Source organism: Castor canadensis, chromosome 4 (genome assembly GCF_047511655.1).
Source record: "Castor canadensis chromosome 4, mCasCan1.hap1v2, whole genome shotgun sequence".
NCBI classification, from domain to species: Eukaryota; Metazoa; Chordata; class Mammalia; order Rodentia; family Castoridae; genus Castor; species Castor canadensis.
In genome coordinates this window covers 330,494-352,734 of record NC_133389.1, presented here as the reverse complement: position 1 = coordinate 352,734, position 22,241 = coordinate 330,494, and the positions used below count along the sequence as shown (strand labels likewise).

The 22,241-nt window shown below is 47.2% G+C and overlaps 1 protein-coding gene across 4 annotated transcripts in view; it reads left to right on the top strand.

Annotated features, from left to right (window-relative positions):
* The window catches only part of Kcng2 (potassium voltage-gated channel modifier subfamily G member 2), a 65,052-nt gene that overhangs the window by 22,085 nt on the left and 20,726 nt on the right, over positions 1-22,241 (top strand). Inside the window, exons 2-5 of one of the 4 annotated variants that reach the window (XM_074069593.1) lie at positions 5,634-5,826; positions 5,939-6,121; positions 7,669-7,761; positions 17,268-17,965. In XM_074069593.1, the coding sequence (XP_073925694.1) occupies positions 17,312-17,965 (654 nt within the window). In that variant the 5' untranslated portion in view covers positions 5,634-5,826; positions 5,939-6,121; positions 7,669-7,761; positions 17,268-17,311. Of the gene's footprint in view, positions 1-5,633; positions 5,875-5,938; positions 6,122-7,668; positions 7,762-17,267; positions 17,966-22,241 lie in introns of all 4 variants that reach the window. The other 3 variants (XM_074069592.1, XM_074069591.1, XM_020162193.2) reach the window with 3 other exon arrangements.

Genomic DNA, 22,241 nt, shown 5'->3' with positions numbered 1-22,241 from the left:
AATGGTAGATCAATGTCTAGCTTTTTAAGTAGCCTCCAAATTTTTTTCCAGAGTGGTTGTACTAGTTTACATTCCCACCAGGAGTGTAAGAGGGTTCCTTTTTCCCCGCATCCTCGCCAACACCTGTTGTTGGTGGTGTTGCTGATGATGGCTATTCTAACAGGGGTGAGGTGGAATCTTAGTGTGGTTTTAATTTGCATTTCCTTTATTGCTAGAGATGGTGAGCATTTTTTCATGTGTTTTTTGGCCATTTGAATTTCTTCTTTTGAGAAAGTTCCGTTTAGTTCACTTGCCCATTTCTTTATTGGTTCATTACTTTTGGGAGAATTTAGTTTTTTGAGTTCCCTATATATTCTGGTTATCAGTCCTTTGTCTGATGTGTAGCTGGCAAATATTTTCTCCCACTCTGTGGGTGTTCTCTTCAGTTTAGAGACCATTTCTTCTGATGAGCAGAAGCTTTTTAGCTTTATGAGGTCCCATTTATCTATGCTATCTCTTAGTTGCTGTGCTGCTGGGGTTTCGTTGAGAAAGTTCTTGCCTATACCTACTAATTCCAGAGCATTTCCTACTCTTTCCTGTATCAACTTTAGAGTTTGTGGTCTGATATTAAGATCCTTGATCCATTTTGAGTTAATCTTGGTATAGGGTGATATACATGGATCTAGTTTCAGTTTTTTGCAGACTGCTAACCAGTTTTTGTTGAAGAGGCTGCTATTTCTCCATTGTATATTTTTAGCTCCTTTATCAAAGACAAGTTGGTTATAGTTGTGTGGCTTCATATCTGGGTCCTCTGTTCTGTTCCACTGGTCTTCATATCTGTTTTTGTGCCAGTACCATGCTGTTTTTATTGTTATTGCTTTGTAATATAGTTTGAAGTCAGGTATTGTGATACCTCCTGCATTGTTCTTTTGACTGAGTATTGCCTTGGCTATTCGTGGCCTCTTGTGTTTCCATATAAATTTCACAGTAGATTTTTCAATCTCTTTAATGAATGTCATTGGAATTCTGATGGGAATTGCATTAAACATGTAGATTACTTTTGGGAGTATAGACATTTTTACTATGTTGATTCTACCAATCCATGAGCATGGGAGATCTCTCCACTTTCTATAGTCTTCCTCAATCCCTTTCTTCAGAAGTGTATAGTTTTCCTTGTAGAGGTCATTCACATCTTTTGTTAGGTTTACACCTAGGTATTTGATTTTGTTTGAGGCTATTGTAAATGGAATTGTTTTCATACATTCTTTTTCCGTTTGCTCATTGTTAGTGTATAGAAATGCTAATGATTTTTCTATGTTGATTTTATATCCTGCTACCTTGCTATAGCTATTGATGATGTCTAGAAGCTTCTGAGTAGAGTTTTTTGGGTCTTTAAGGTATAGGATCATGTCGTCTGCAAATAGGGATATTTTGACAGTTTCTTTACCTATTTGTATTCCTTTTATTCCTTCTTCTTGCCTAATTGCTCTGGCTAGGAATTCCAGTACTATGTTGAATAGGAGTGGAGATAGTGGGCACCCTTGTCTGGTTCCTGATTTTAGAGGGAATGGTTTCAGTTTTTCTTCGGTAAGTGTAATGCTGGCTGTAGGTTTGTCATATATAGCTTTTATAATGTTGAGGTACTTTCCTTCTATTCCTAGTTTTCTTAGAGCTTTTATCATGAAATGGTGTTGGATCTTATTTTGTTGAACAGTTTAAGGAGGGTTGGGATCAGTTCTTCTTTAAAGGTCTGATAGAATTCAGCAGAGAATCCATCAGGTCCTGGACTTTTCTTTTTGGGGAGACTCTTGATTGCTGCTTCAATTTCATTTTGTGTTATAGGTCTATTCAGGTGATTAATTTCCTCTTGGTTCAGTTTTGGATGATCATATGTATCTAGAAATCTGTCCATTTCTTTTAGATTTTCAAATTTATTTGAATATAGGTTCTCAAAGTAGTCTCTGATGATTTCCTGGACTTCCATGGTGTTTGTTGTTATCTCCCCTTTTGCATTCCTGATTCTACTAATTTGGGGTTTTCTCTCCTCATTTTAGTCAGGTTTGCCAGGAGTCTATCGATCTTGTTTATTTTTTCAAAGAACCAACTTTTTGTTTCATTAATTCTTTGTATGGTTTTTTTGGTTTCTATTTCATTGATTTCAGCTCTTATTTTTATTATTTCTCTCCTTCTATTTGTTTTGGGATTTGCTTGTTCTTGTTTTTCTAGGAGTTTGAGATGTATCACTAGGTCATTGATTTGGGATTTTTCAGTCTTTTTAATATATGCACTCATGGCTATAAACTTTCCTCTCAGGACTGCCTTTGCTGTGTCCCATAAGTTCCAGTACGTTGTGTTTTCATTTTCATTGACTTCCAGGAACTTTTAAATTTCCTCTTTTATTTCATCAATGACCCATTGTTCATTAAGTAATGAGTTATTTAGTTTCCACCTGTTTGCATGTTTTTTGTCTTTACTTTTGTTGTTGACTTCTATTTTTACTGCATTGTGATCAGATAGTATGCACGGTATAATTTCTACTTTCTTATATTTGCTGAGGCTTGCTTTGTGCCCTAGGATATGATCTATTTTGGAGAAGGTTCCATGGGCTGCTGAGAAGAATATATATTGTGTAGAGGTTGGATGAAATGTTCTGTAGACATCTACTAGGTCCATTTGATCTGTTGTATATTTTAGATCTTGGATTTCTTTATTGATTTTTTGTTTGGATAACCTATCTATTGATGATAATGGGGTGTTAAATTCTCCCACAACCACTGTGTTGGAGTTAATAGATGCTTTTAGGTCTTTCAGGGTATGTTTGATGAAATTGGGTGCATTGACATTGGGTGCATAGGTTGATAATTGTTATTTCCTTTTGGTCTGTTTCCCCTTTTATTAGTATGGAATGTCCTTCTTTATCTCGTTTGATCAATGTAGGTTTGAAGTGTACTTTGTCAGAGATAAGTATTGCTACTCCTGCTTGTTTTCAGGGGCCATTGTCTTGGTAAATCTTCTTCCAGCCTTTCATCCTAAGCCTATGCTTATTTCTGCCGGTGAGATGGGTCTCCTGTAAGCAACAAATTGTTGGATCTTCCTTTTTAATCCATTTCGTCAAGCGGTGCCTTTTGATGGGTGAATTAAGTCCATTAACATTAAGCGTTAGTACTGATAGGTATGTGGTGATTCCTGCCATTTAGTTGTTTAGTTGTTTGAAGGTTTGATTGTGTGTACCTAACTTGATGTTACTCTCTACTGTCTTGCTTTTTCTTATCCTGTGGTTTGGTGCTGCCTGCCTTTTCATGGTTAAGTTGGGTGTCACTTTCTGTGTGCAGAATCCCTTGCAGAATCTTTTCTAGTGGTGGCTTTGTGGTCACATATTGTTTTAGTTTCTGCTTATCATGGAAGACTTTTATTGCTCCATCTATTTTGAATGATAGTTTTGCTGGGTAGAGTATCCTGGGGTTGAAGTTATTTTCATTGAGTGCCCGGAATATCTCACCCCACGCTCTTCTTGCTTTTAATGTTTCTGTTGAGAAGTCTGCTGTTATTTTGATGGGTTTACCTTTGTATGTTACTTGTTTTTTCTCTCTTACAGCCTTCAATATTCTTTCCCTAGTTTCTGAACTTGTTGTTTTAATGATGATATGTCATGGGGTAGTTCTATTTTGGTCTGGTCTGTTTGGTGTTCTGGGGGCCTCTTGCATCTGTATGGGAATAGATTTCTCTAGATTTGGGAAATTTTCTGTTATTATTTTGTTAAATATATTACGCATTCCCTTCACTTGCACCTCTTCTCCTTCTTCGATGCCCATGATTCTCAAGTTTGGTCTTTTGATGGAGTCGGTGAGTTCTTGCATTTTCTTTTCACAGATCTTGAGTTGTTTAATTAATAGTTCTTTGGTTTTCCTTTAATTACCATTTCATCTTCAAGTTCTGAGATTCTGTCTTCTGTTTGTTCTATTCTGCTGGATTGGCCTTCCATTTTGTTTTGCAATTTTGGTTCGTTCTTTTTTCTGAGGTTTTCCATATCCTGGGTGGTTTCCTCTTTAATGTTGTCTATTTTTGTCTTGAGTTCACTTATCTCTTTATTAATCGTGTTCTCTGTTTCACTTTGGTGTTTATACAGTGCTTCTATGGTTTCCTTTATTTCTTCTTTTGCTTTTTCAAATTCTCTATTTTTGTTGTCTTGGAATTTCTTGAGTGTCTCCTGTACATTTTGGTTGACCCTATCCAGTATCATCTCTATAAAATTCTCATTGATTACCTGTAGTATGTCTTCTTTTAGATTATTCTTGTGGGCTTCATTGGGTTCTTTGGCATAATTTATCTTCATTTTGTTGGAGTCTGGATCTGAGTATCTGTTTTCTTCATTCCCCTTTGGTTCCTGTACTAATTTTTTGCTGTGGGGAAGCTGGTTTCCCTGTTTTTTCTGTCTTCCCGTCATTGCCCTTGGTGTTGTTATTGTCCCTGTACTGTGTGCAATTAAGTATTTTCTGGCTTGTAGTAATAGCACTAGTGATATTTAGAAAGGAAGGGTGAGAGAAGATGGAAAGCAAAGAAGTGAAAGGAAATGGGAAAAAACAAATCAACAAGTGGAAAAAAAACAAAACAAAGAAACAAACAAAAAAAGTGTCAAAGATATAAATAGAGAGAGACAGTGTACTATTCAACCATAAGCTGAAAAGGCATTAGAGGGACAGAGAGAGGATTGAAAATAATAAAAATAAATAAATAAATAAATGAAAAAATATAAAAAAATTTTTTTAAATCTCCAAGTTCAAATGCAATTTTGGTGTCTGTCCCTCAGCCTGCAATCCTGAAGATGGTGCCTCAGATGTTGTTCTGTAGTTGTCTCATCAAAGGGGAGAAATAAAATAAACCAAAACTGCACAAAACAAAACCAAAACAAAATAGAAAACCCACCAAGTGTCCCAAGTTCAAATGCAATACCGTTTCAGTAAGTTTTTCAGCATGAAGGTGTAGTTCAGGTGTTGTCTCATCAAAGGTAGGGAGAGAGAAAAAAAAGAGTCTGGAGACAGGTCTGAGAATGGTATCTGCAGCTGTGGCTTGCCTGCCCACTGCTGTCAGCCTGCTGTTGCTGGAGGCTTATTTATGCAGATCTCAGGGGTGAGTTTAGCACTCACCTGGCCCTGCAGGCTTTGTTTACTCAAAGTTCTCCTGTGTGGGAGCCTCTGCTACAAGCTTTCCCCTTTCCAAGCACTGGGGGAGGTGACACTGCACCCACTTTCTCAGGCCTGCGTGTTTATTTACAGTTCATGTGGGAAGTGGGTCCTCCCCCTCTCCTGTGGAGTTTTCTTCCACCACCACTTTTCCAAGCTTTCCCGCTCCTGATTACTGGGCGGTGCTGCTGCTCCTGCCAGCCAGCGTGTTTGTTTACAGTTCGTGTGGGAAGTGGGTCTTCCCTCCTCTCCTGTGGGGTTTTCCTCCCTCCTCCACTCTCATAAGTTTTCCTGCTCCTGGTTGCTGGCATGTGCTGCCACTCCCACCTTCTCCGGCCAGGCCCAGCTTGTTTATTTACAGCTCCAGGAAGGATTCCTCTCTCCTCCTCTTCGGCACTCAGGGCGCCCCACCCTCTTTGCTATGTGTCTTTATTATTCTTATTGCTTATTACTCAATTTCTCTTTTTTCCCCAGGTGGGGGTTGGTCTGTCCAGGGGGCTATGCTGATCTGGCCCAGGGTTGACTGTGGAAGTACTGTGTACCACTTAGCTCACCTTGTGGTCTGCGTCTTCCCAAGCCGTCTGGGTGCTGGCGTCTGACGGTGGCCCGGGGGCCCTCCTGGTTTCTCCGTTTAACATGAAGTGGAGATTCTCTGCACAGGCTGGAGGTGTGGAGGGGTCAAAGTTTTGCCTCTTCTTGGTGGTTTTCCTGTAAGGTGTGTCTCCAGTGTCTCTCCAAGATTTTACTTTAGGAGGCACGCTTTCTGCTTCCTCCTCTAGCCACCATCTTGGAATCCCTGTGAGCACTTTTCTAATGGTCCAGCTGAAGGGTGAGGTGCAGCCCCATGAGTTTCCAGCACTTGGAGACCTGGGTGAGATCCGCTACTGCAAGCTACTTCTGAGCTGACACCACCTGAAAAGAGCTTACTGGGATGAGTCCCCACTCGAAAACCCCAATCAAGGGTAAGGAACATGCTTTCCAGGGAGGCTTTACTGCCTGGAAAGAAGTGAAGGTTTTCTTTTTAATTAAATCATTGATTTACAGCAAGCACAGAAGCCCCTGGGGCTGCAGCAGGCCTTGCTTGTTCTTCAGGCTGCACCTGTTGGGTGCGGCTCCTCCATCCTCCCGTCCTCTGGGAGGCAGTTTTGTGTGGAAAGTTGATCCAGGGCTGCTTGTACTCTAGCCTAAGCAGACGTGGGGGCCGGCATACAACGGCACGGCAGTGTTCCCAGAGCTGAAGGTGGAAAAAGCCAGCTCTTAAATGCCTGGGGTCCGTGTCAGGGACCCCAGCTGAGAAACTTACCCAAGTGTACAGGGGATGCCAAGGTGAACAGGTAGCGGACTCCACTTTATCAGCAGCTCTGCCTAGATGGAGGGGCAGCCCTCCTGTGGTGCTGAAGAAACACTTCCCACACGCCAGTCAGCCTCATTCCTGGTTGAGTACCCATCTAAGACGACTGCTGCACTGTGAGAGGTTAAGTGGGGATAGGACACCTGCTCATCCACAAGGGAGGGGACAAGAGGACCTCTCTGTGAGGGAGGGGACTTGGGGACCTGTTCATCCATGGGAGGGGTAGGATGCATGTCAGTCTGGACACATTGAGCTTGGTGTGCAGAGACATTGTCCAGAGAGGTCAGGAGGCAGGCAGAAGCAGTCAGGTCTGTGGGGTCACCTGGGGATTGGAGGAGCAGAATAGACTGAACGAGCAGAACACAAGGCAGAGTTTCCAGAGGGTGTTCTGTCCAGTGCATCAAGACAGGCCAACAGCAGTTAGGACCCTTGGACTCAATGTGGATGGGCCTTGGGGCCAGGTAGCCTGGCATGGCCAGTTCTCAGTGACTGTGGGAAGGTAGAGACCTTCTCCCAGAGACATGGGTCACAGTGGGTAGAAACAGGTCTGTACTTGCAGGGGTCACAAGGCAAGAACACATCTGCTGTGTGTTTATACAGAGATGTGGCAGCAGGGGTGGTATTCCTGAGGACCTGCCCTGGATGGGTGGGATGCAGAACACAGGGCACAGAGCAGCCCCCCCAAAAGATCCTTTCCCTGACACAGAAGGATGGAGTGGGGAAGTCTAAGCTGGAGGAAGAAGTTCTTCCCTTCTCTGGTGTGACATCCCCAAATATCTGTCTAATTTTCTAATGGAAGACAGAGAGAGATAAGAAAAAGAGCCACTTCTAAACAGCTATTATACTTTCATTTGTCTTGTCAGAACCTTGCACTTCGAAACTCTGCTTCTGCAGAGAGAGTGAGGATGCCTTTGGATACAAGCCACAGTGACACAGTTAAACTATTGGCTGGAATAATACAAAATGCCCCTAAAATAGGAGCTCTTAGTCTGGGGTCCGTGGTTCTTCATGGACTCTAGTAATTTCAGAGGGTCCCAAGCACCCATGGAATTCAGGTAGCAAGGGGTTGGCACAGGCTATGAGGAGATGACTGTGTTTCTTGAACTCTGAGAGACACATGGCCCCACCCTAACCACAGAATTTGCCATTTTGTTTCAGGGGGTTGAGAAGCACTGTCAGAGATCTTCTGAGCTGACACCACCTGAAAAGAGCTTACTGGGATGAGTCCCCACTCGAAAACCCCAATCAAGGGTAAGGAACATGCTTTCCAGGGAAGCTTTACTGCCTGGAAAGAAGTGAAGGTTTTCTTTTTAATTAAATCATTGATTTACAGTGTCCTAAAACAGGAGTCTGGACTAGGGTTGTAGCTCAAATGGTAGCGTGCCTGCCCTGAGTTCAAATCCCAATACCACCAAAAAACACTCTAAAATGAAACATGGTTACCTGCAAAAGCATCCATTCTTCAGGTTTGATAAATGACAGGTAGTGTTAAAATGGGAAAGATAGATCTTGGAGAATGGAGAAAAGGACATGATTCCTGATGTCTGTTGGGGAGGCCAGGACAAGGGAGGTATGCTTGGAGAATCACCAGGAGTTTCCCTCATAAAGAACTTATACCAAGGTCTTTCAGAGAGCTCAACACCTGTCACCCCTACCTGCCTGCCTCAAGGACAGGTGATTATCTTGTGAACTCCCAGATGCTTTTGAAGCATGGAGGGTGGGGCAGCCATCCTCCTCCTAGGTCCATGCTCTCCCCACTGGTGCCTGTGCCTGCTGTAATGCATGACAGCTCCACATCAGACACCAACATTGAGAAGGGGCTGAGGGAGCAGACAATCTCACCAGCCTCTCAACTGGTGGCCATTTCTGGGCAGAATAGTTGTCCATCTGGCTGTCAAGAGTTCCACTTCTCTTGGTCCCTGGGCCTCTTCCTTCACCACACACCCTGATCAACACTGCACAATCATCCCCTGCCCTCTTCACCTGCTCTTCCCTACCTGCCCAGGCCTCTCCCTCTTGGCCTTCTCTTTTCTTTTCTTCCCCATCTTCTTCCCACTCTCTTTTGCTGTTTTCCAAAATCCCACACCTGCTTCCTGTCCACTCTCCTCTGGTATTTATGAAGGCCAGCATTCAAGAGCTCTGATGATCACTTGACTTGGTTTACCCATATGGACCAGAGAGATTGAGGTGATGGTGCAAGGCCAGTACATTGTGACCACAAGGAGGTGCTGCTGCTTCAGACTTAGTGCCGGGTCCCTCAGCATGAGGTACAAATGAATGACCCCTCTCTTGCCCAGTGTGGGCAGTCTAGAGTTTGCACAGGTGTGTGTTTCCCAAGAAAGGTGGCATCTTTCCTGTCATCATCCCTCTGCATCTTCAGGCAGCTCTGAAGGTGCTTGGAGCAATGTGGAGGGCCTTACAAGCTGTCTGCTCTCCTAGCTGGAGCCAGGACTGCCCCCAGTCTTGAGAGGAAATAGAAGCTGAATCTCTCTCAGACTTGGTAATGAAGGAAGATAGCTCATAACTTCTCTGCCATGGAATTTCAGTGTTTCTCAAACTGTCTAACCTGAGTCCCTCTTGTTGCTGTTTGCTTTGACTGTGTTACGGTTCCTGGGAATTTTCATCGTGATTCTAATTGTTGTTTTTCTTTCAACACCCACACTGTTAGTGCAGTGTTTGGAAAGTGAGAAATGAGAAACTGTGAGTTACAGAACAAAACCCAAATGTTTGGCCACAGTAGTCTAAAAGAAACAAACTTTCACTAGAGCGTAGGTCCCTCTGACAGACAAAGCTGAGTAAGTCAAAGTGTGCTGTGTGAGTGGGTAAGGAACAGGTTTGATATATGTGATGTGGTAAAGGCCAGGTGGGAACCAGAGCCCCCCACCCTCCACCGCTTCAATGGGATATCCCAACCTACCCCTGGGCTGGGTACCAGCAGGAAGCCTGGTGTCCATCCCTCTCAAGAATAGCAAGACCCCCTTTTCCCTAAGGGTGGTGTCAGGAGACCTGGGGAGTGTCAGTGGAAAGCTGTGGAGTGCAGGAGCTCCCTCCTCCAGTGTCAGCAAAGACCACATGTGGAACCTGGCTTGTCCTCCTCCAGTCAGGAGCCACTATCCCTGCCCTGCAGAGATGGGTCAGCAAGAGCCAGCCACCAAGAGCCAGCCACCATAGAGTCAGACAGCATAGAGCCAGCTACAATAGAGCCATCTACCATAGAGCCAGCCACCAAGAGCCAGCCACGGTAGAACCAGCTACTGTAAAGCCAGCCACCATAGAGCCAGCCATGGTCTGACAGCATGGGACCCAAGTGTCTAGGTTTCAGCAGAAAATCAGTAATCAAATCATGAACCAGGAACATCTCAAACTGAGTGAAAAAGGGCAATCAGTAGACATCAGGTCATGATGTCCAGAGCACCGGAACTATTGGATAGAGATTATAAGCAGCCATTGTGAAAATGCTCCAATGAGCAACTTTAAATGTGGCAGGAACAGGAAGAACTAGAGACTCAGTAAAGAAACAGAAAAAAATAAAGAAAAGCTAAGTGGAAATTTAGAACCTGAAATATACAAGACATCAAATGGAAAACCTGGTGGATGGCTCAGCCACAGATGGGACAGAGAAATGAATCAGTGAAGGAAAAGATAGTAGAACTGCCCCATCTGAGTCTGCTCTTCAGCTAAAATAAAAAAGAGTGGCATCCAGTGTTATGGTGCTAAGAAGCCAGATCTCACCTACTCTGCAGGTGGGATGCAAAATGGAGCAAGCCCTTGGAAAACAGATTGGCTGTTTTCTTTAAAAATGACACCTGAGACAACCAACCAGTGAAGGAAAGAATGATAAACTGAACTTTGGTCAAATTTTAAAACTTTTGCTCTACCTCAAGAGGGAAAAACTTGTATGGAAATGTTTATAGTAGCTTTGTGGATCATAGTTGAGTATAGGGAACGCCCTCACCTGGAGAAGCAAACTGGCTAGCTCACTCCGGAAGTGCTACTTAGCAACGCAGCCACCCTGGGTGAAAAGCCAATCCAAAATAACCGGACTCCATGACTCTGTTTTTGGCATCCTCAGAACAACAGTGGAAGGCGAAGCAGCATGCTGGTGGGGTGGTGTTCTGTAGGATCCCTTGGTCCTGCTGGTTGGAGTGGCCTACAGTTTTGTAGAATGACAGTTGGGGAGAAAAGTGCCGGGGACGTTAAAGTGAGTCTGCAGTGACCTCGACATGAAAGGTTACAAAGGGTTTACCTATGTGCTGTGCTTTGTGGATAAGAGCTATTAGTCACCAAGTTTCTGCATGTGTATAGATGTGGAGATTGTCTCATAAATCATAATTAAAAGAGTTGTCAATTTCTCGGTCAATGGCATGGCTAAAATTAGATCTAATTAGGAAGTTTCAGTCCTGTTCATATGCACTGTTGTGTAGATATGAAAAATAAACCCTTTGTAACCTGTGGCAGTTTGACAATAGAAAATAAATCCATTTCAAAATAAAATACCTTAAACTCACAGGGTGTTTAGCAATTGTGAAGAAATTGTAGGCCCCTTGCCCCAGCTCTCCTCAGTGGTGGGTGCCTGTGTCACACAGGTGTGGTAACACAAGCAGTGGATGATGGCCACTCCTGCCCAGCCAAGCCTATAGATCAGGGCCCAGCAGAGCCACAGAACTCTTTCCCCAGCTGCAGGGGAGGCTGATGGGCCTGGAGACACCCCAACTCTCCATCATTCACTTGCCAAGCACAGATGCAAGCAGCAGCCGGGAATCCACAGGTGCCTCCCTGGGCTTGCTGAGCTAGTGCCTGAGGCCCAACCTCCTGTGACCTGGGCTCACCAGGTGGGGCAGCGCCTGTGCCTGCACCCTGCAGAATCAGCCCCAGTCGGGCTCCTGACCCTGTCTCCACCACACATTCTCATGAACACCCTAAACATGCAGGTACACATGTGTATACACAGACATATGTGGGTGGAAGTGCATGAAATTCATCCATCTGTGCACGCATGTACACGTGCGTATGCACAGACACATCCACCCAAGGCCCTTTTCTCTCTCTCTGCTCACATTATCATCTCTCCCATATTTGGTAGAGCTCTAAGTAAATCATTTATCCGATGGTTTTGGAAGAAAAGTAGACTTTAAATTATTGCTTAAGTTTCTTTAGTGACTATAGATGTATTCAGGGTTTCTTTTTCTTTTTTCCTTGTTGTTTAAGTCAGGATTTTACTATGTAGCCCAGGTTGGCCTCAAATTCTCCATCCTCCTGCCTCAGCCTCCTGGGACAAAAGCTGACAATGGGCACATGCTAGCACATCCAGCTAGGACATTGCTGAGGTCAATTTTAGTACAGTGACCATCAGTATCCTCAATGGAGAAGCCCTCCATTGAAGCACAACTGCACACGCTGAGAGCCAATGCTGCACCTGACCTTGCCCGGAAGGTGGAGAAGCCACCACAATGTGGGTATGCACGTCACTGTGCACTTAGGAACATGTATCAAGGACAGTGTGCCAGGATTACTCTAGACATTCACATTACTTAATCTTCGCAACTGCCACCTAAGAGGTCGTAGTAACCAAAGTGCCCCCAGCTCATGATGGTCACCCTCACAGCCATACGAGAGCTATATGCTCCTAGAACTTACTTCAGTGTACATTAACTGCTTCTGGTGACCCACACACTTTTTAGTACAGTACTCAGTAAACTACAGTATCTGGTACTTTTGTGCTAGATGACATGGTCCCTCTGGGGCCAATGGCCCTGCTGTCTGAGGCTAGGCTGTGGTTGGGGGTCCTAAATGCATTTTCAGCTTTCAACTTATGACAGGGTTCTCTGCACGTAAACCACTGGGGGTGGAGGAGCATCTGCACTGCCATTTATTCCTGCCCACGGATGTGGAATCTGAGGCTTGACCTGGTTAGGTCACTTTTTCAAGGTCACTTGGTGACCAGGTTGTTTTGTCTGACCACAGATGCTGTGTTCCAAACATTAGGCCTCGTGGGAACAAGCTCTTCAGATGTTCTGTGAAGACTTGGGTTGGGGCTAGAGTTGGGGGGACGCCAAGTCACCACAGTGCTCCTAAGTAGCATTTAATTACCACCAACAAGCTATGTTCCCTCTCAATGGCCTGTTTCAAGAAAGCTCTCTCCCGTTTCCATAAGTGTGGTGCCCCAGGGAGAAGATAATGTCAGCATTGTTACTTCCAATGATGTGCCATTAATTTCCAGCAGCGCAGAAAGATGCTGGCTTTGAAGTGCCCAGCTCCCTGAGGAACATTCTGTATCCAGCTTAATCTTTGCTCTACGTCTGTGATATTAAGTCCATTCAAAGAACCCAGACTTTGCTGGAATGTTTAATCAATCACAGAGAGAAACCCAGTCACAAACCACATTCCATGGGTAGGCATCAGGCCCAATTCTGCATCTTTGTGAGGGCTGGGAACCTGTTCCTTTCAGGACTTAATGTTCCTGTCCCATGCATTATCTGAGGTTTTGCCACCTGCACAGCGGCTGCTGACCTTTCCAGGACTGCAACATCATGGTGGCATTTCCCATCTGGCAACCTCAAGCCACGGATGGTGTCAGAGAAAGCCAGAGCTGGACTTTTAGCCTGCTGACAGGGAAATCAAGATGTGCTCCATGGCCGTGCAGCAGTGAGCCCCAGAGGTGGGGCTCCCATGACTTGCTTCCCAGTGTAATGGTGCCTGGCTGTTCCCTCTGCTGTTTCTCCTGGGTGTTACATGGATCACTTCGCTGGACACCCTGAACCTCCCAGTTCTACCCCACACCCTGGGCCTCCATCCACCACAGCCTCTCATGACCATCCTGGCCAGCTGCAGACCTTGCCACACACCCTCTGGGAAGAATCATCATGGAGAATGTGCTCCATTCCCTCACATGCCTCAGGGGAAGTCATCACCCTCAGCCACCTTCTATGTGTGGTCAGTTCTTAGTTCTGAGATCCACAGACAGAATTCCACCCTCACCTGGTCAGCTTGGGATCTCAGACTCAGAGCCTCATTTTTTACCCAGAGCCAGGCAGAGAAATCTCATAACCTCCTTTTATGGGGAGATTTTTCTTCTGGATTTCCCTTTTGCTTTGGGCAAGGGTGCAAAGTCTGTCCTTAACTCTCCACCTCCTGCCTCTGTTGCTGGGTCCCTCCCAATGCAGTGCCTCGTGGTCATTTGTCTGCTTCTGCTGTCGCGAGTGAATATGTATTAAGCACACTACTTTTCCTTTCCCGTCATCTCTACACTGGTCTGCCCACTTTTCCTCTGGAGCTGTCAGGTTATGTTGAGATCAGCAGGACCTGAAGTCTGTCTCATTCCACACACAGGATGGGAGTGAACAGAGCTTTCACAGCATTACAATCTTAAGTCAGAAAGAAGTTGACTTAAAAACAGTTTAATACAACATAATTCCAGCCCATGTTATAAAATGAGTATTCTAGGGGAGAAGCCCTTTACAGCAAAAGTCCTAGGTTTCAGCTGATTACTCAGTTATTTTCAGGATTTCTTACAAAACTTTGGAGCCTACCTGTGACTTGGCTACAAGGAAGCAGGCTGTCTACAACATGGCTCTAAGGAAGCAAGAAGTGAGGGCAGAAACCAGGCAGCTGCAGGGAGGCTCCAGGTGGGATGTCCCCAGGATAGACCAGGTTATTTCTTGTGAGACTTGGCGCATGTGTTCCAGGTAGAAACTGCTGTGCTCAGCTCAGATTTCGGCAGAAAACCTACTGCACATTCACAGGATCCGGGTAAACTCCAGACCTACAGGATTTTGGTAGGAACCGAAGCAGTGCTGGGCTTGTTATTTTTTAATTCTAGACAGAAGGTTGTTTTGCCGATTCTTAGACTTTTGGCTTGATGGTGAGGCTGAGATAAGATCCACACCTGTCAGAGACATACCACCAAGATGTGGATGAAACTCCTGGGCAAGCCCTGCCTGCCCCGAGGACTCAGGTCCTCCCCACATGGAAGACAGGAGGACCACCCATGCCGGGGTGGGCTTGCACACTATACTTCCCAGACAAATCAGGACATCTGTGTTCTTCCCCTGCAGTTCCAAACACAGCATGTTCCGTGTTCGGATGTCTTCCTGCCTCATTAGCAAGTGCAGTCTCTGAGCTGAACTTGCCTGCTGTGACTGGAGGCAGCAACTCAGGAAATCTCCATGACAGATTGCTTTGGAGTAAAATAAACCTCCCTGCTCTTCTCCCAGATTCCCCAGCTTTGCAAGCCATGTCCTTGTCTCTGGAGACCCTGGTTGCACTGAGCCTTCCTGGGCATCCCATCATACTCCTGCAGTCCAGGACACTGGGTATGCAGTCCTGGGTATCAGGATGGCCAGCATGAAAGGCAATCGAGACAGTATTTGCTGGAGGAGTGAACTGACTATTGGATGTGAGAGCTTGAAAGCTTCAGGCTTGGCCCTTTCCCAGACTGAGTCACACTGTGGACTGGCTCTTTTTTTTTTTTTTTTTTTTTTTTTGGTGGGACTGGAGTTTGAATTCAGAGCTTCATGCTTGCAAAGCAGGCACTCTACTGCTTGGGCCACACTTCAAGCACATTTTGCTCTGGTTACTTTGGAGGTGGAGTCTCTGAAACTGTTTGCCTGAGCTGTCTTCTAACCACGATCCTTCTGATCTGTTTCCCAAGTATTAGGATTACAAGAATGAGCTACCTCACCTGGCTGGACTGGTTCCCAAAGGTTGCAGCACATGTGGTCCACCATGATTGTTGGAAATTTCTCCACCCCTCCCCACTGCAGCTACACTGTCTAAGGCAGTCTCTCTTGTTCTGAAGAAACTTTTCCATTCCTCACTGGCAAGTCTGTTCCAACCCCTTCCTTCTCTTTTGCCTTTGGCTTTTAAAACATTTGATAGGTCACTCCTGGATCTCGTGGATGCATGTGTTGTAATGTGCTGCTCTGGTGGTAGGTTTGTACTTGGCTCGGCAGTGGTTAGAGGATAAAATTGCTAACAACATGTCTTGGTGTTGAATGTCAAAGGCAAAGTTTTCCAGTGTGTTACACATGATCATTTAAATGAATGGTGCTGGACTTTATCCAGATCTACTCACTCAGAACTTGTTTTGAGGAAACCAGGTACCTGCTAAGCACTTATTTCTCACTACCCCCCACCACCATTTGACCCCACTGCTCTGTCTCCTTGGTTACTTACTGTGGTCATTTCATGTCAATAGGTCCATCCTGTAATGACTGTTCCTACATGGCTTTTTATACTTAGCATAACTTTTCAAGGTTTATCCATGTTATAGTGGTACTTAATTCCTTTCCATGGCTGAGTAATATTCCAGTGTCTGAATGTACCAGATTTTGTTTATCCATCCACCAGTTGATGGAATTTGGGTTGTTTTCATCCTTTGGCTTCTTTGAGTAACACTGCTATGAACATTTAGGTACATGTTTTTGTGTGGATGTATGTTTTCCTTTCTCTGGTATATGGTGAGGCGTGACTGTTTGAGGCACCCCAAACTGTTTTTCACAATGATTGTGCTGTTTAAAGTGCCCCCAGAGTTTCACACAAGTTGACTCTGAAAATTTTTGCCAGTTTTTTCATTGTTTTAAGGTAGAAAGGACTTTTGGAACTCCTTATTCTACAATTTTCATGACACTCGGAGTAGCAAGAAGTATTCTTTCCTGGCAGTTTTCCTGATGATTCTGATGTTGCTGGACCTTTGTCCATTGAGGGGGTCTGTGTCTCCCTGCCCAGACATCATGATGTCCTCACTGGTAGGTGACCCCATCTTAAGCCTGCAGGAACTTGCCTATCTTTGCCCTCCTTGCTGTTGCCACAGCTCTCAGAAGGATGGTGCTGAATGTCCAGCCTCATCATTCCAAGAAGCAAAGAGACACCGAGAGCAATGAATTGGAGGGGGTGGACCTGCCCCCAGCACTGGGAAAAGGGACCACTGAGGTCCCTTCAGTCTCTGTGAGGCTGAAGTCTTTGATGTCAGAAATACACTCTTTTTGGTAGGATACTCTGGGAAATGTGGGCTGTTTACAGGAAAAGGTGTGGGTAAACAACAGTTTGCACATAAACCTAGAGAGCTCACAAACCCTCTGAAGAATCCCTGTGGACACAAAACACAGAGCCCCCAACTTAGAGAAAACAAGGCCCACTGAAGAGCCAGGCTCTGTGGGTTTCCATCTCTCTATATTCGTGGTTTTCAATCGCAGCTGTGCAGCAAAATTATCCAGAAGCTTTATTCAAAGCAAAACAAAACATTTTCATTATGGAAATGTCAAACATGCATAAAGGAAAGAGAGACGAAGTGAGCCCTGGTGTGCCCACCCCCAGTTCCCACAGCTGTGAAATTCAGGAGTTTCCTCTGTGACCACGGGTTGAACACCCATCCATGAATTCCCACTTGGACCTCGAAGACAAAAAAGCCTGTATCTCACATACCACAAAACCATGATCACACCTTTAAAAATTCCTTTAACATATAGCACCCAGGTTTCTCATTTACTCTAAATCCTTTTCACAATTGGTTCGTCCTAATCTGTGTCCACATTACATTTGGCTGTTTCATACGTCTTTTTAAAATTGATGATAGCCCCTGCCCCACCTCTCTTTAACCCTTGACGGTTATTTGTTGAAGGGCAGGTAGTTTGGGTGAAAGCTTGGGATCTACTCTTTGCTTTAAGAGAAGGCGGGTGCTATGAGGGAGTCCCGGTTCCCCAGCCCCCGGCTCCTCGGCTGGCCGGCGGAATCCCCTGACGCGCCCTTTTCTCTTGCAGGCCCAGGCTCCTGAGCTCAGCGCGTGCGGCCGGCACATGGGGCGATGGCCCTGCTCCCGGGGCACGCGGAGCCCCCCGGCCGGGAGCCCGGCGTGGGAGGCCGAGGCGGCGGGGCGGCCCGCGCGCGGCACGTCATCATCAACGTGGGCGGGTGCAGGGTGCGCCTGGCCTGGGCCGCACTAGCGCGCTGTCCACTCGCGCGCCTCGAGCGTCTGCGGGCCTGCCGCGGCCACGACGAGCTGCTGCGCGTGTGCGACGACTACGACGTGAGCCGCGACGAATTCTTCTTCGACCGCAGCCCGTGCGCCTTCCGCGCCATCGTGGCACTGCTGCGCGCCGGCAAGCTGCGGCTTTTGCGCGGCCCGTGCGCGCTGGCCTTCCGCGACGAGCTGGCCTACTGGGGCATCGACGAGGCGCGGCTGGAGCGCTGCTGCCTGCGCCGCCTGCGCCGCCGCGAGGAGGAGGCGGCCGAGGCGCGCGCAGGGCCAGGGGCGCACGAGGCGCAGGAGAGCCCGGCGCGCGCCCTGGGGCCCGGCCGGCTGGAGCGCGGCCGGCGGCGCCTGCGCGACGTGGTGGACAACCCTCACTCGGGGCTGGCGGGCAAGCTCTTCGCCTGCGTGTCTGTGGCCTTCGTGGCAGTCACGGCTGTGGGCCTCTGCCTGAGCACCATGCCGGACATCCGTGCTGAGGAGGAGCGGGTGAGTACTCGCGGGTGGAGGGCCGGGCAACCCTGGGACGGGGCGGAAGGGGTGCGCGGAGCGGGGACCTTCGTCACACACACTACAGGTTCCAAGCCCCTCCGCGCCCACGCTGGTTAAGTAGCCGGGAGTGAGGGCCTAGGAGTGAGATGCATAGGTCTGCCCCGGGGCAATCGACAACTCAGCCAGTGACTACTCCTGCAAAGTTTGGTCAATGTAGAGCTAAAAAATATTCCGTGTTAGGAAAAATGCCGCTCACAAAGAAAGCTCACAAGAAAATCTCACGCCCAAGGGCAGGGTTTAATGACAGGCACGGGCCATCTGGCTGACCTGGGAAAGAAGGAGAGCCTGGGCCAGGCATAGCTTTTTATACAAGAGGGAGGGTAAGAGGTTGGCGCATGCGCAGGGGTCCCTGATGGGGGTGGAGCTTGTCTTGGAGCGCAGGGAAATTTTGGTAAAGGGTGGGGCTGTTATTGGGAATGGCTCCATTTTCCAAGAGGTGAGGCCTGAGGATAAAATGGCCGCTGATTTATAAAATGGCTGCATTATTGTTCTATCATTCCGTATTTTAAACATCAAGAGAATTGTGTAGTTTACAGAATTTGATCATTCTGGGCCAAAGGGACTTGACCTCTACATTCACCCCAGACCACCGCCTTACTGGCTTGTGGAGGTGCTGAGACTCTGCTCTATTGGACTGCCCACTTCCTGCCCCCTTCTCTCTGCCCTGTCTCCCAGTCTGAAAATGCCGTGCATGACAGGTGAGCAGAGTGCCATTTGTGTGTTAACCAAAGTTCCCACAACAAAGCTTACCAGCGTCTGTGAACCTTGACCTCCATAGAAAGTTTTGGGAGCCTTTGGAGAAGGACTGTGTGCACCAGGCAGGGTTCTGTCATGTCTCAGGGGTTGGAATTCCTAGAGAAGAAAACACTGCAGTATTTGAACTGGCTGAGTGCTGCTCTGAGTCCTGCCATCCCTTCCCCTGAGTACCCCCTGTCCTGTCCTCAGAGGCTTCCATCTTCCCCATGTTGACTCCCCTTCCTGGGCAGAGCAGATCTAGGCCAACTCCTCAGAGGCCTGAGCCTGCCTGGTGTGATCAACTCATTATTCACAAGAATAGTGAGGAACTGAAATGAGCAGGCATGTGGAAGCCCTAATTGCAGATTAAATTTAAATGTAAATTTTAGGAAATTGGTTTGGCTTGGCTTATTATTGGGTGTCCTAAGGCTGATTTGCCATTTCTGGCAAACCAGACCCGAGTTTCTGATTCTGCTTTTAAACAGATGCAGAGGGCCAGGTGTTTAGCTCAGTGGTAGAGAGCTTGCTTAGCAAGGAAGGCTCTCCAGGGTCTGCAGATACACAAGAGAACAAGAACAGTGTGGCAGTGCTTGGAGGCCGTGGGTTCAGCCCCCGGGGTTGGGATTTCTGAGTAGCAATCACCCACACATTCACAAGGTGAACAGCATTCACAAAAGAATGGGAGAAATCAGGGCTTCACCTCAGCTGGTGAAGGATCTGAGGAGTACCGAGCCCCAATCTGCTAGGGGTATCCACTGGTCTTCCTGTCACTCACCCATCCACATTCCCAGGCTCTGTTTCTCACTCAGTTATCAAATTAAAAAGTAGTGGTCCTCAGTGTGGGGGACCTGGTGAGCTGTGACCAAGCTGCTGGTTCTGTACACCAACGAACTGAGAGCTGTGAAGAAGCATTCTGTCATGACCGTCTGTCCAAGGACACAGGGGAGCTGTAGGCATATGCTCGCTGAGCATTAGTAAAAAAAGAGGAAGCCAGGGAGCTTCTGACTATCCAAGTAAATCTCCTTCTGTCCAGTGGAGGGAATGTGGGGAGACATAAGATGTCAGCCATTCATGTGAAAAATGTTCAGCCTAACATACAATTAAATACCTGCAGACCACTCTAGTAATGAGATCCTGGCTTCAACACAGACTAAGATGGACAAGTGTCTCTTGCTAACGGTTCCTGGCACTCAGCTGCTGGGAATGACTCGGGAACAAAAATCTCACCCCTCTTTGGTGACGTCTGTCAGAATAGTAGTAGTTCTCCTGAAAGAGTAATTGTGTCTCCAGCCCGCAGTCTCGAGGGCTGCCCTCTGTAGGATTTCTGGGCACACAGTGCTCTCCCAGGTGTGGGTAGTGATGGGAGCCTGACGATTCCCCTATGGCATGTTCTGAAATACACTTCAGGAGACTCTTACCCAGAGTCTCACCAGGATGGCCCCCTTGGTGTTCAGATGCACAAGAGAACAAGGGCAGACAGAGTAGCCTCAGACTGTGCCAGAATCAGAGATGGGGACTCAGTGGGGGACACTTAGGAAATGCCCATCCACTGCACACAGTAGATGCTGCGTAACTAGTAAGGAAAAGGCTTCATATTTTGTGGACTTTTTTAAATTTGGTAAAGTGTATATACGACTTGCCATCTTGCCGTTCTTGAGTGCACTTGGTACACTCTGAGCATTGTGCAGCCCTCCTCATATCCATCTCCTTAAGAAGAAAGTTTTGACATGCCACCACATGGACAGACCATGAGGTCATTGTGCTCAGTGAAGTAAGCCAGTCACAAAAGGCAGTACTTACTACATGAAATAACCACAGTAGGGAATCTCAAGGAGACACAGTGGACAGAGACTGGGATAGGACAGTGGAGTGTCACTTTGGGAAGATAGATCTGGGATGGATGGTGTTATGGCTGCAGAACACAATGAATGTGTCTGGGCTGGGGAGCCCAGTATTGCTTGGGAATAGCAGGCATGACACAGCCTATAAGGACAGAGACTGGTCCAGAGCAAAATCACAGAATAGAATGGATCTGGCACCCTTGAGTAGCAGGTCTAATGAGCACTGAGGCCAGCTTTCTAGTAATACCCTTTCACTGTCCCTGGAGCATCACGGTCTTCCTGACAGACTGGAGGTGGGGCCTGGACCCACATTCAGACCACCTAGGACTCCACAGCCAGGACTCAGCACAGGTGTGTCCACCGTGGCGTTCACCTGGGGGGGCTGTTAGGGCCCTGACACCCTGCTGCACTCATGCACACAGCTGCCCAGAATACCCCTAAAGCTTAGCACCCCCCCCTCTCCCAGGAGAGAAGCAGATCTGGGTGTCTGGGGGTGCCACTCAGGGAAGGCTGAGGATTGCAGCCACTCTTGGTTCCTCATCCTTCCTGCCCTGGCACACCCAGATTTACTTCCTGCGGTCCCTGAAGCAGACACCACAGCTGCCTGCCTTAAAACAGGGCACATTTATTCCCATACAGCTCTGAATGGCAGAAGTCCAAAATGGGTTTCATTGGGCTAAAAAACCAAGGCTGGCTCCTTCTATAGGCTGTGGGGGTCCATCCTCTTTTAGTTCAGGCTGCCACAGGCCCTCCTGCATCCCCAAAGTGGATCACTTGGCCCCAACTTCTCCCTGTGTCCTCTGACTGACCCCAGCCTCTGCTTACAGGGCCTGCAACCACATGGCCCCACCTAGGTGACCCAGACAGCCTCCCATGCCAGGTCCCTTAATTCAGACACACCATGAGTCCTCTTTGCCATGTAAAGTGGCATGTTTCTGGGTTCCAGGGTGAGGACCTGGGTGCCTTTGGGGGCCATTACCCAGCCAACCAGAATCATGACATGTTCAAGGCAAGCCTGCTGCCTGCTTGGCCTCCAGGCCGAGGGTTTTAAGTCCTGCCATGCACTCATCCATGTGGGGAGCCATGCTTGCCATCTGGCTCCAGAGCTCAACACACCCCTGCTCTCTTGGTACCCAGTCCAGGTGCCCAGAGGAGAAGGGACATATAGGTCAGTTCCGTGACAGTAGCTGGGAGAAGCAGTGCTACCTGCAGGGACTGGAAGGAGAAAGGTGTTCACATGCAGTCTTTCCAAGTGTTGGAATTACATCATCTAATTGCCTGAAAGCTTTCAGTTCCTCACAGCCCTGTGTAAAATGCTGTTCTTATGGAACATGGCTCTTTTCCATACTTCTTGTGTTATGATCATAATCTCAAACTAATTTTAATCCTGTCCTCAGTAGAGTGCATGTGGGAGTGGGCCTGGGCTGCAGCTGGGACCCAGCCTGCCCATCGATGCAGGTCGTATCTTCCAGGGCCTTCTCAGGGTTTCCTCAGCCACTGGTCCTTCCCAGAAGAAAAAGTCAATGATTTCCAAACCCACAGTGCTCTCTTGCTATGGAGGTGAAGGCTAGCAACCAATAGCCTGAGCATCTGTGCCCATAAAAGTTGCCCTGAATTCTCTGGCCCCCAAAAGAGAG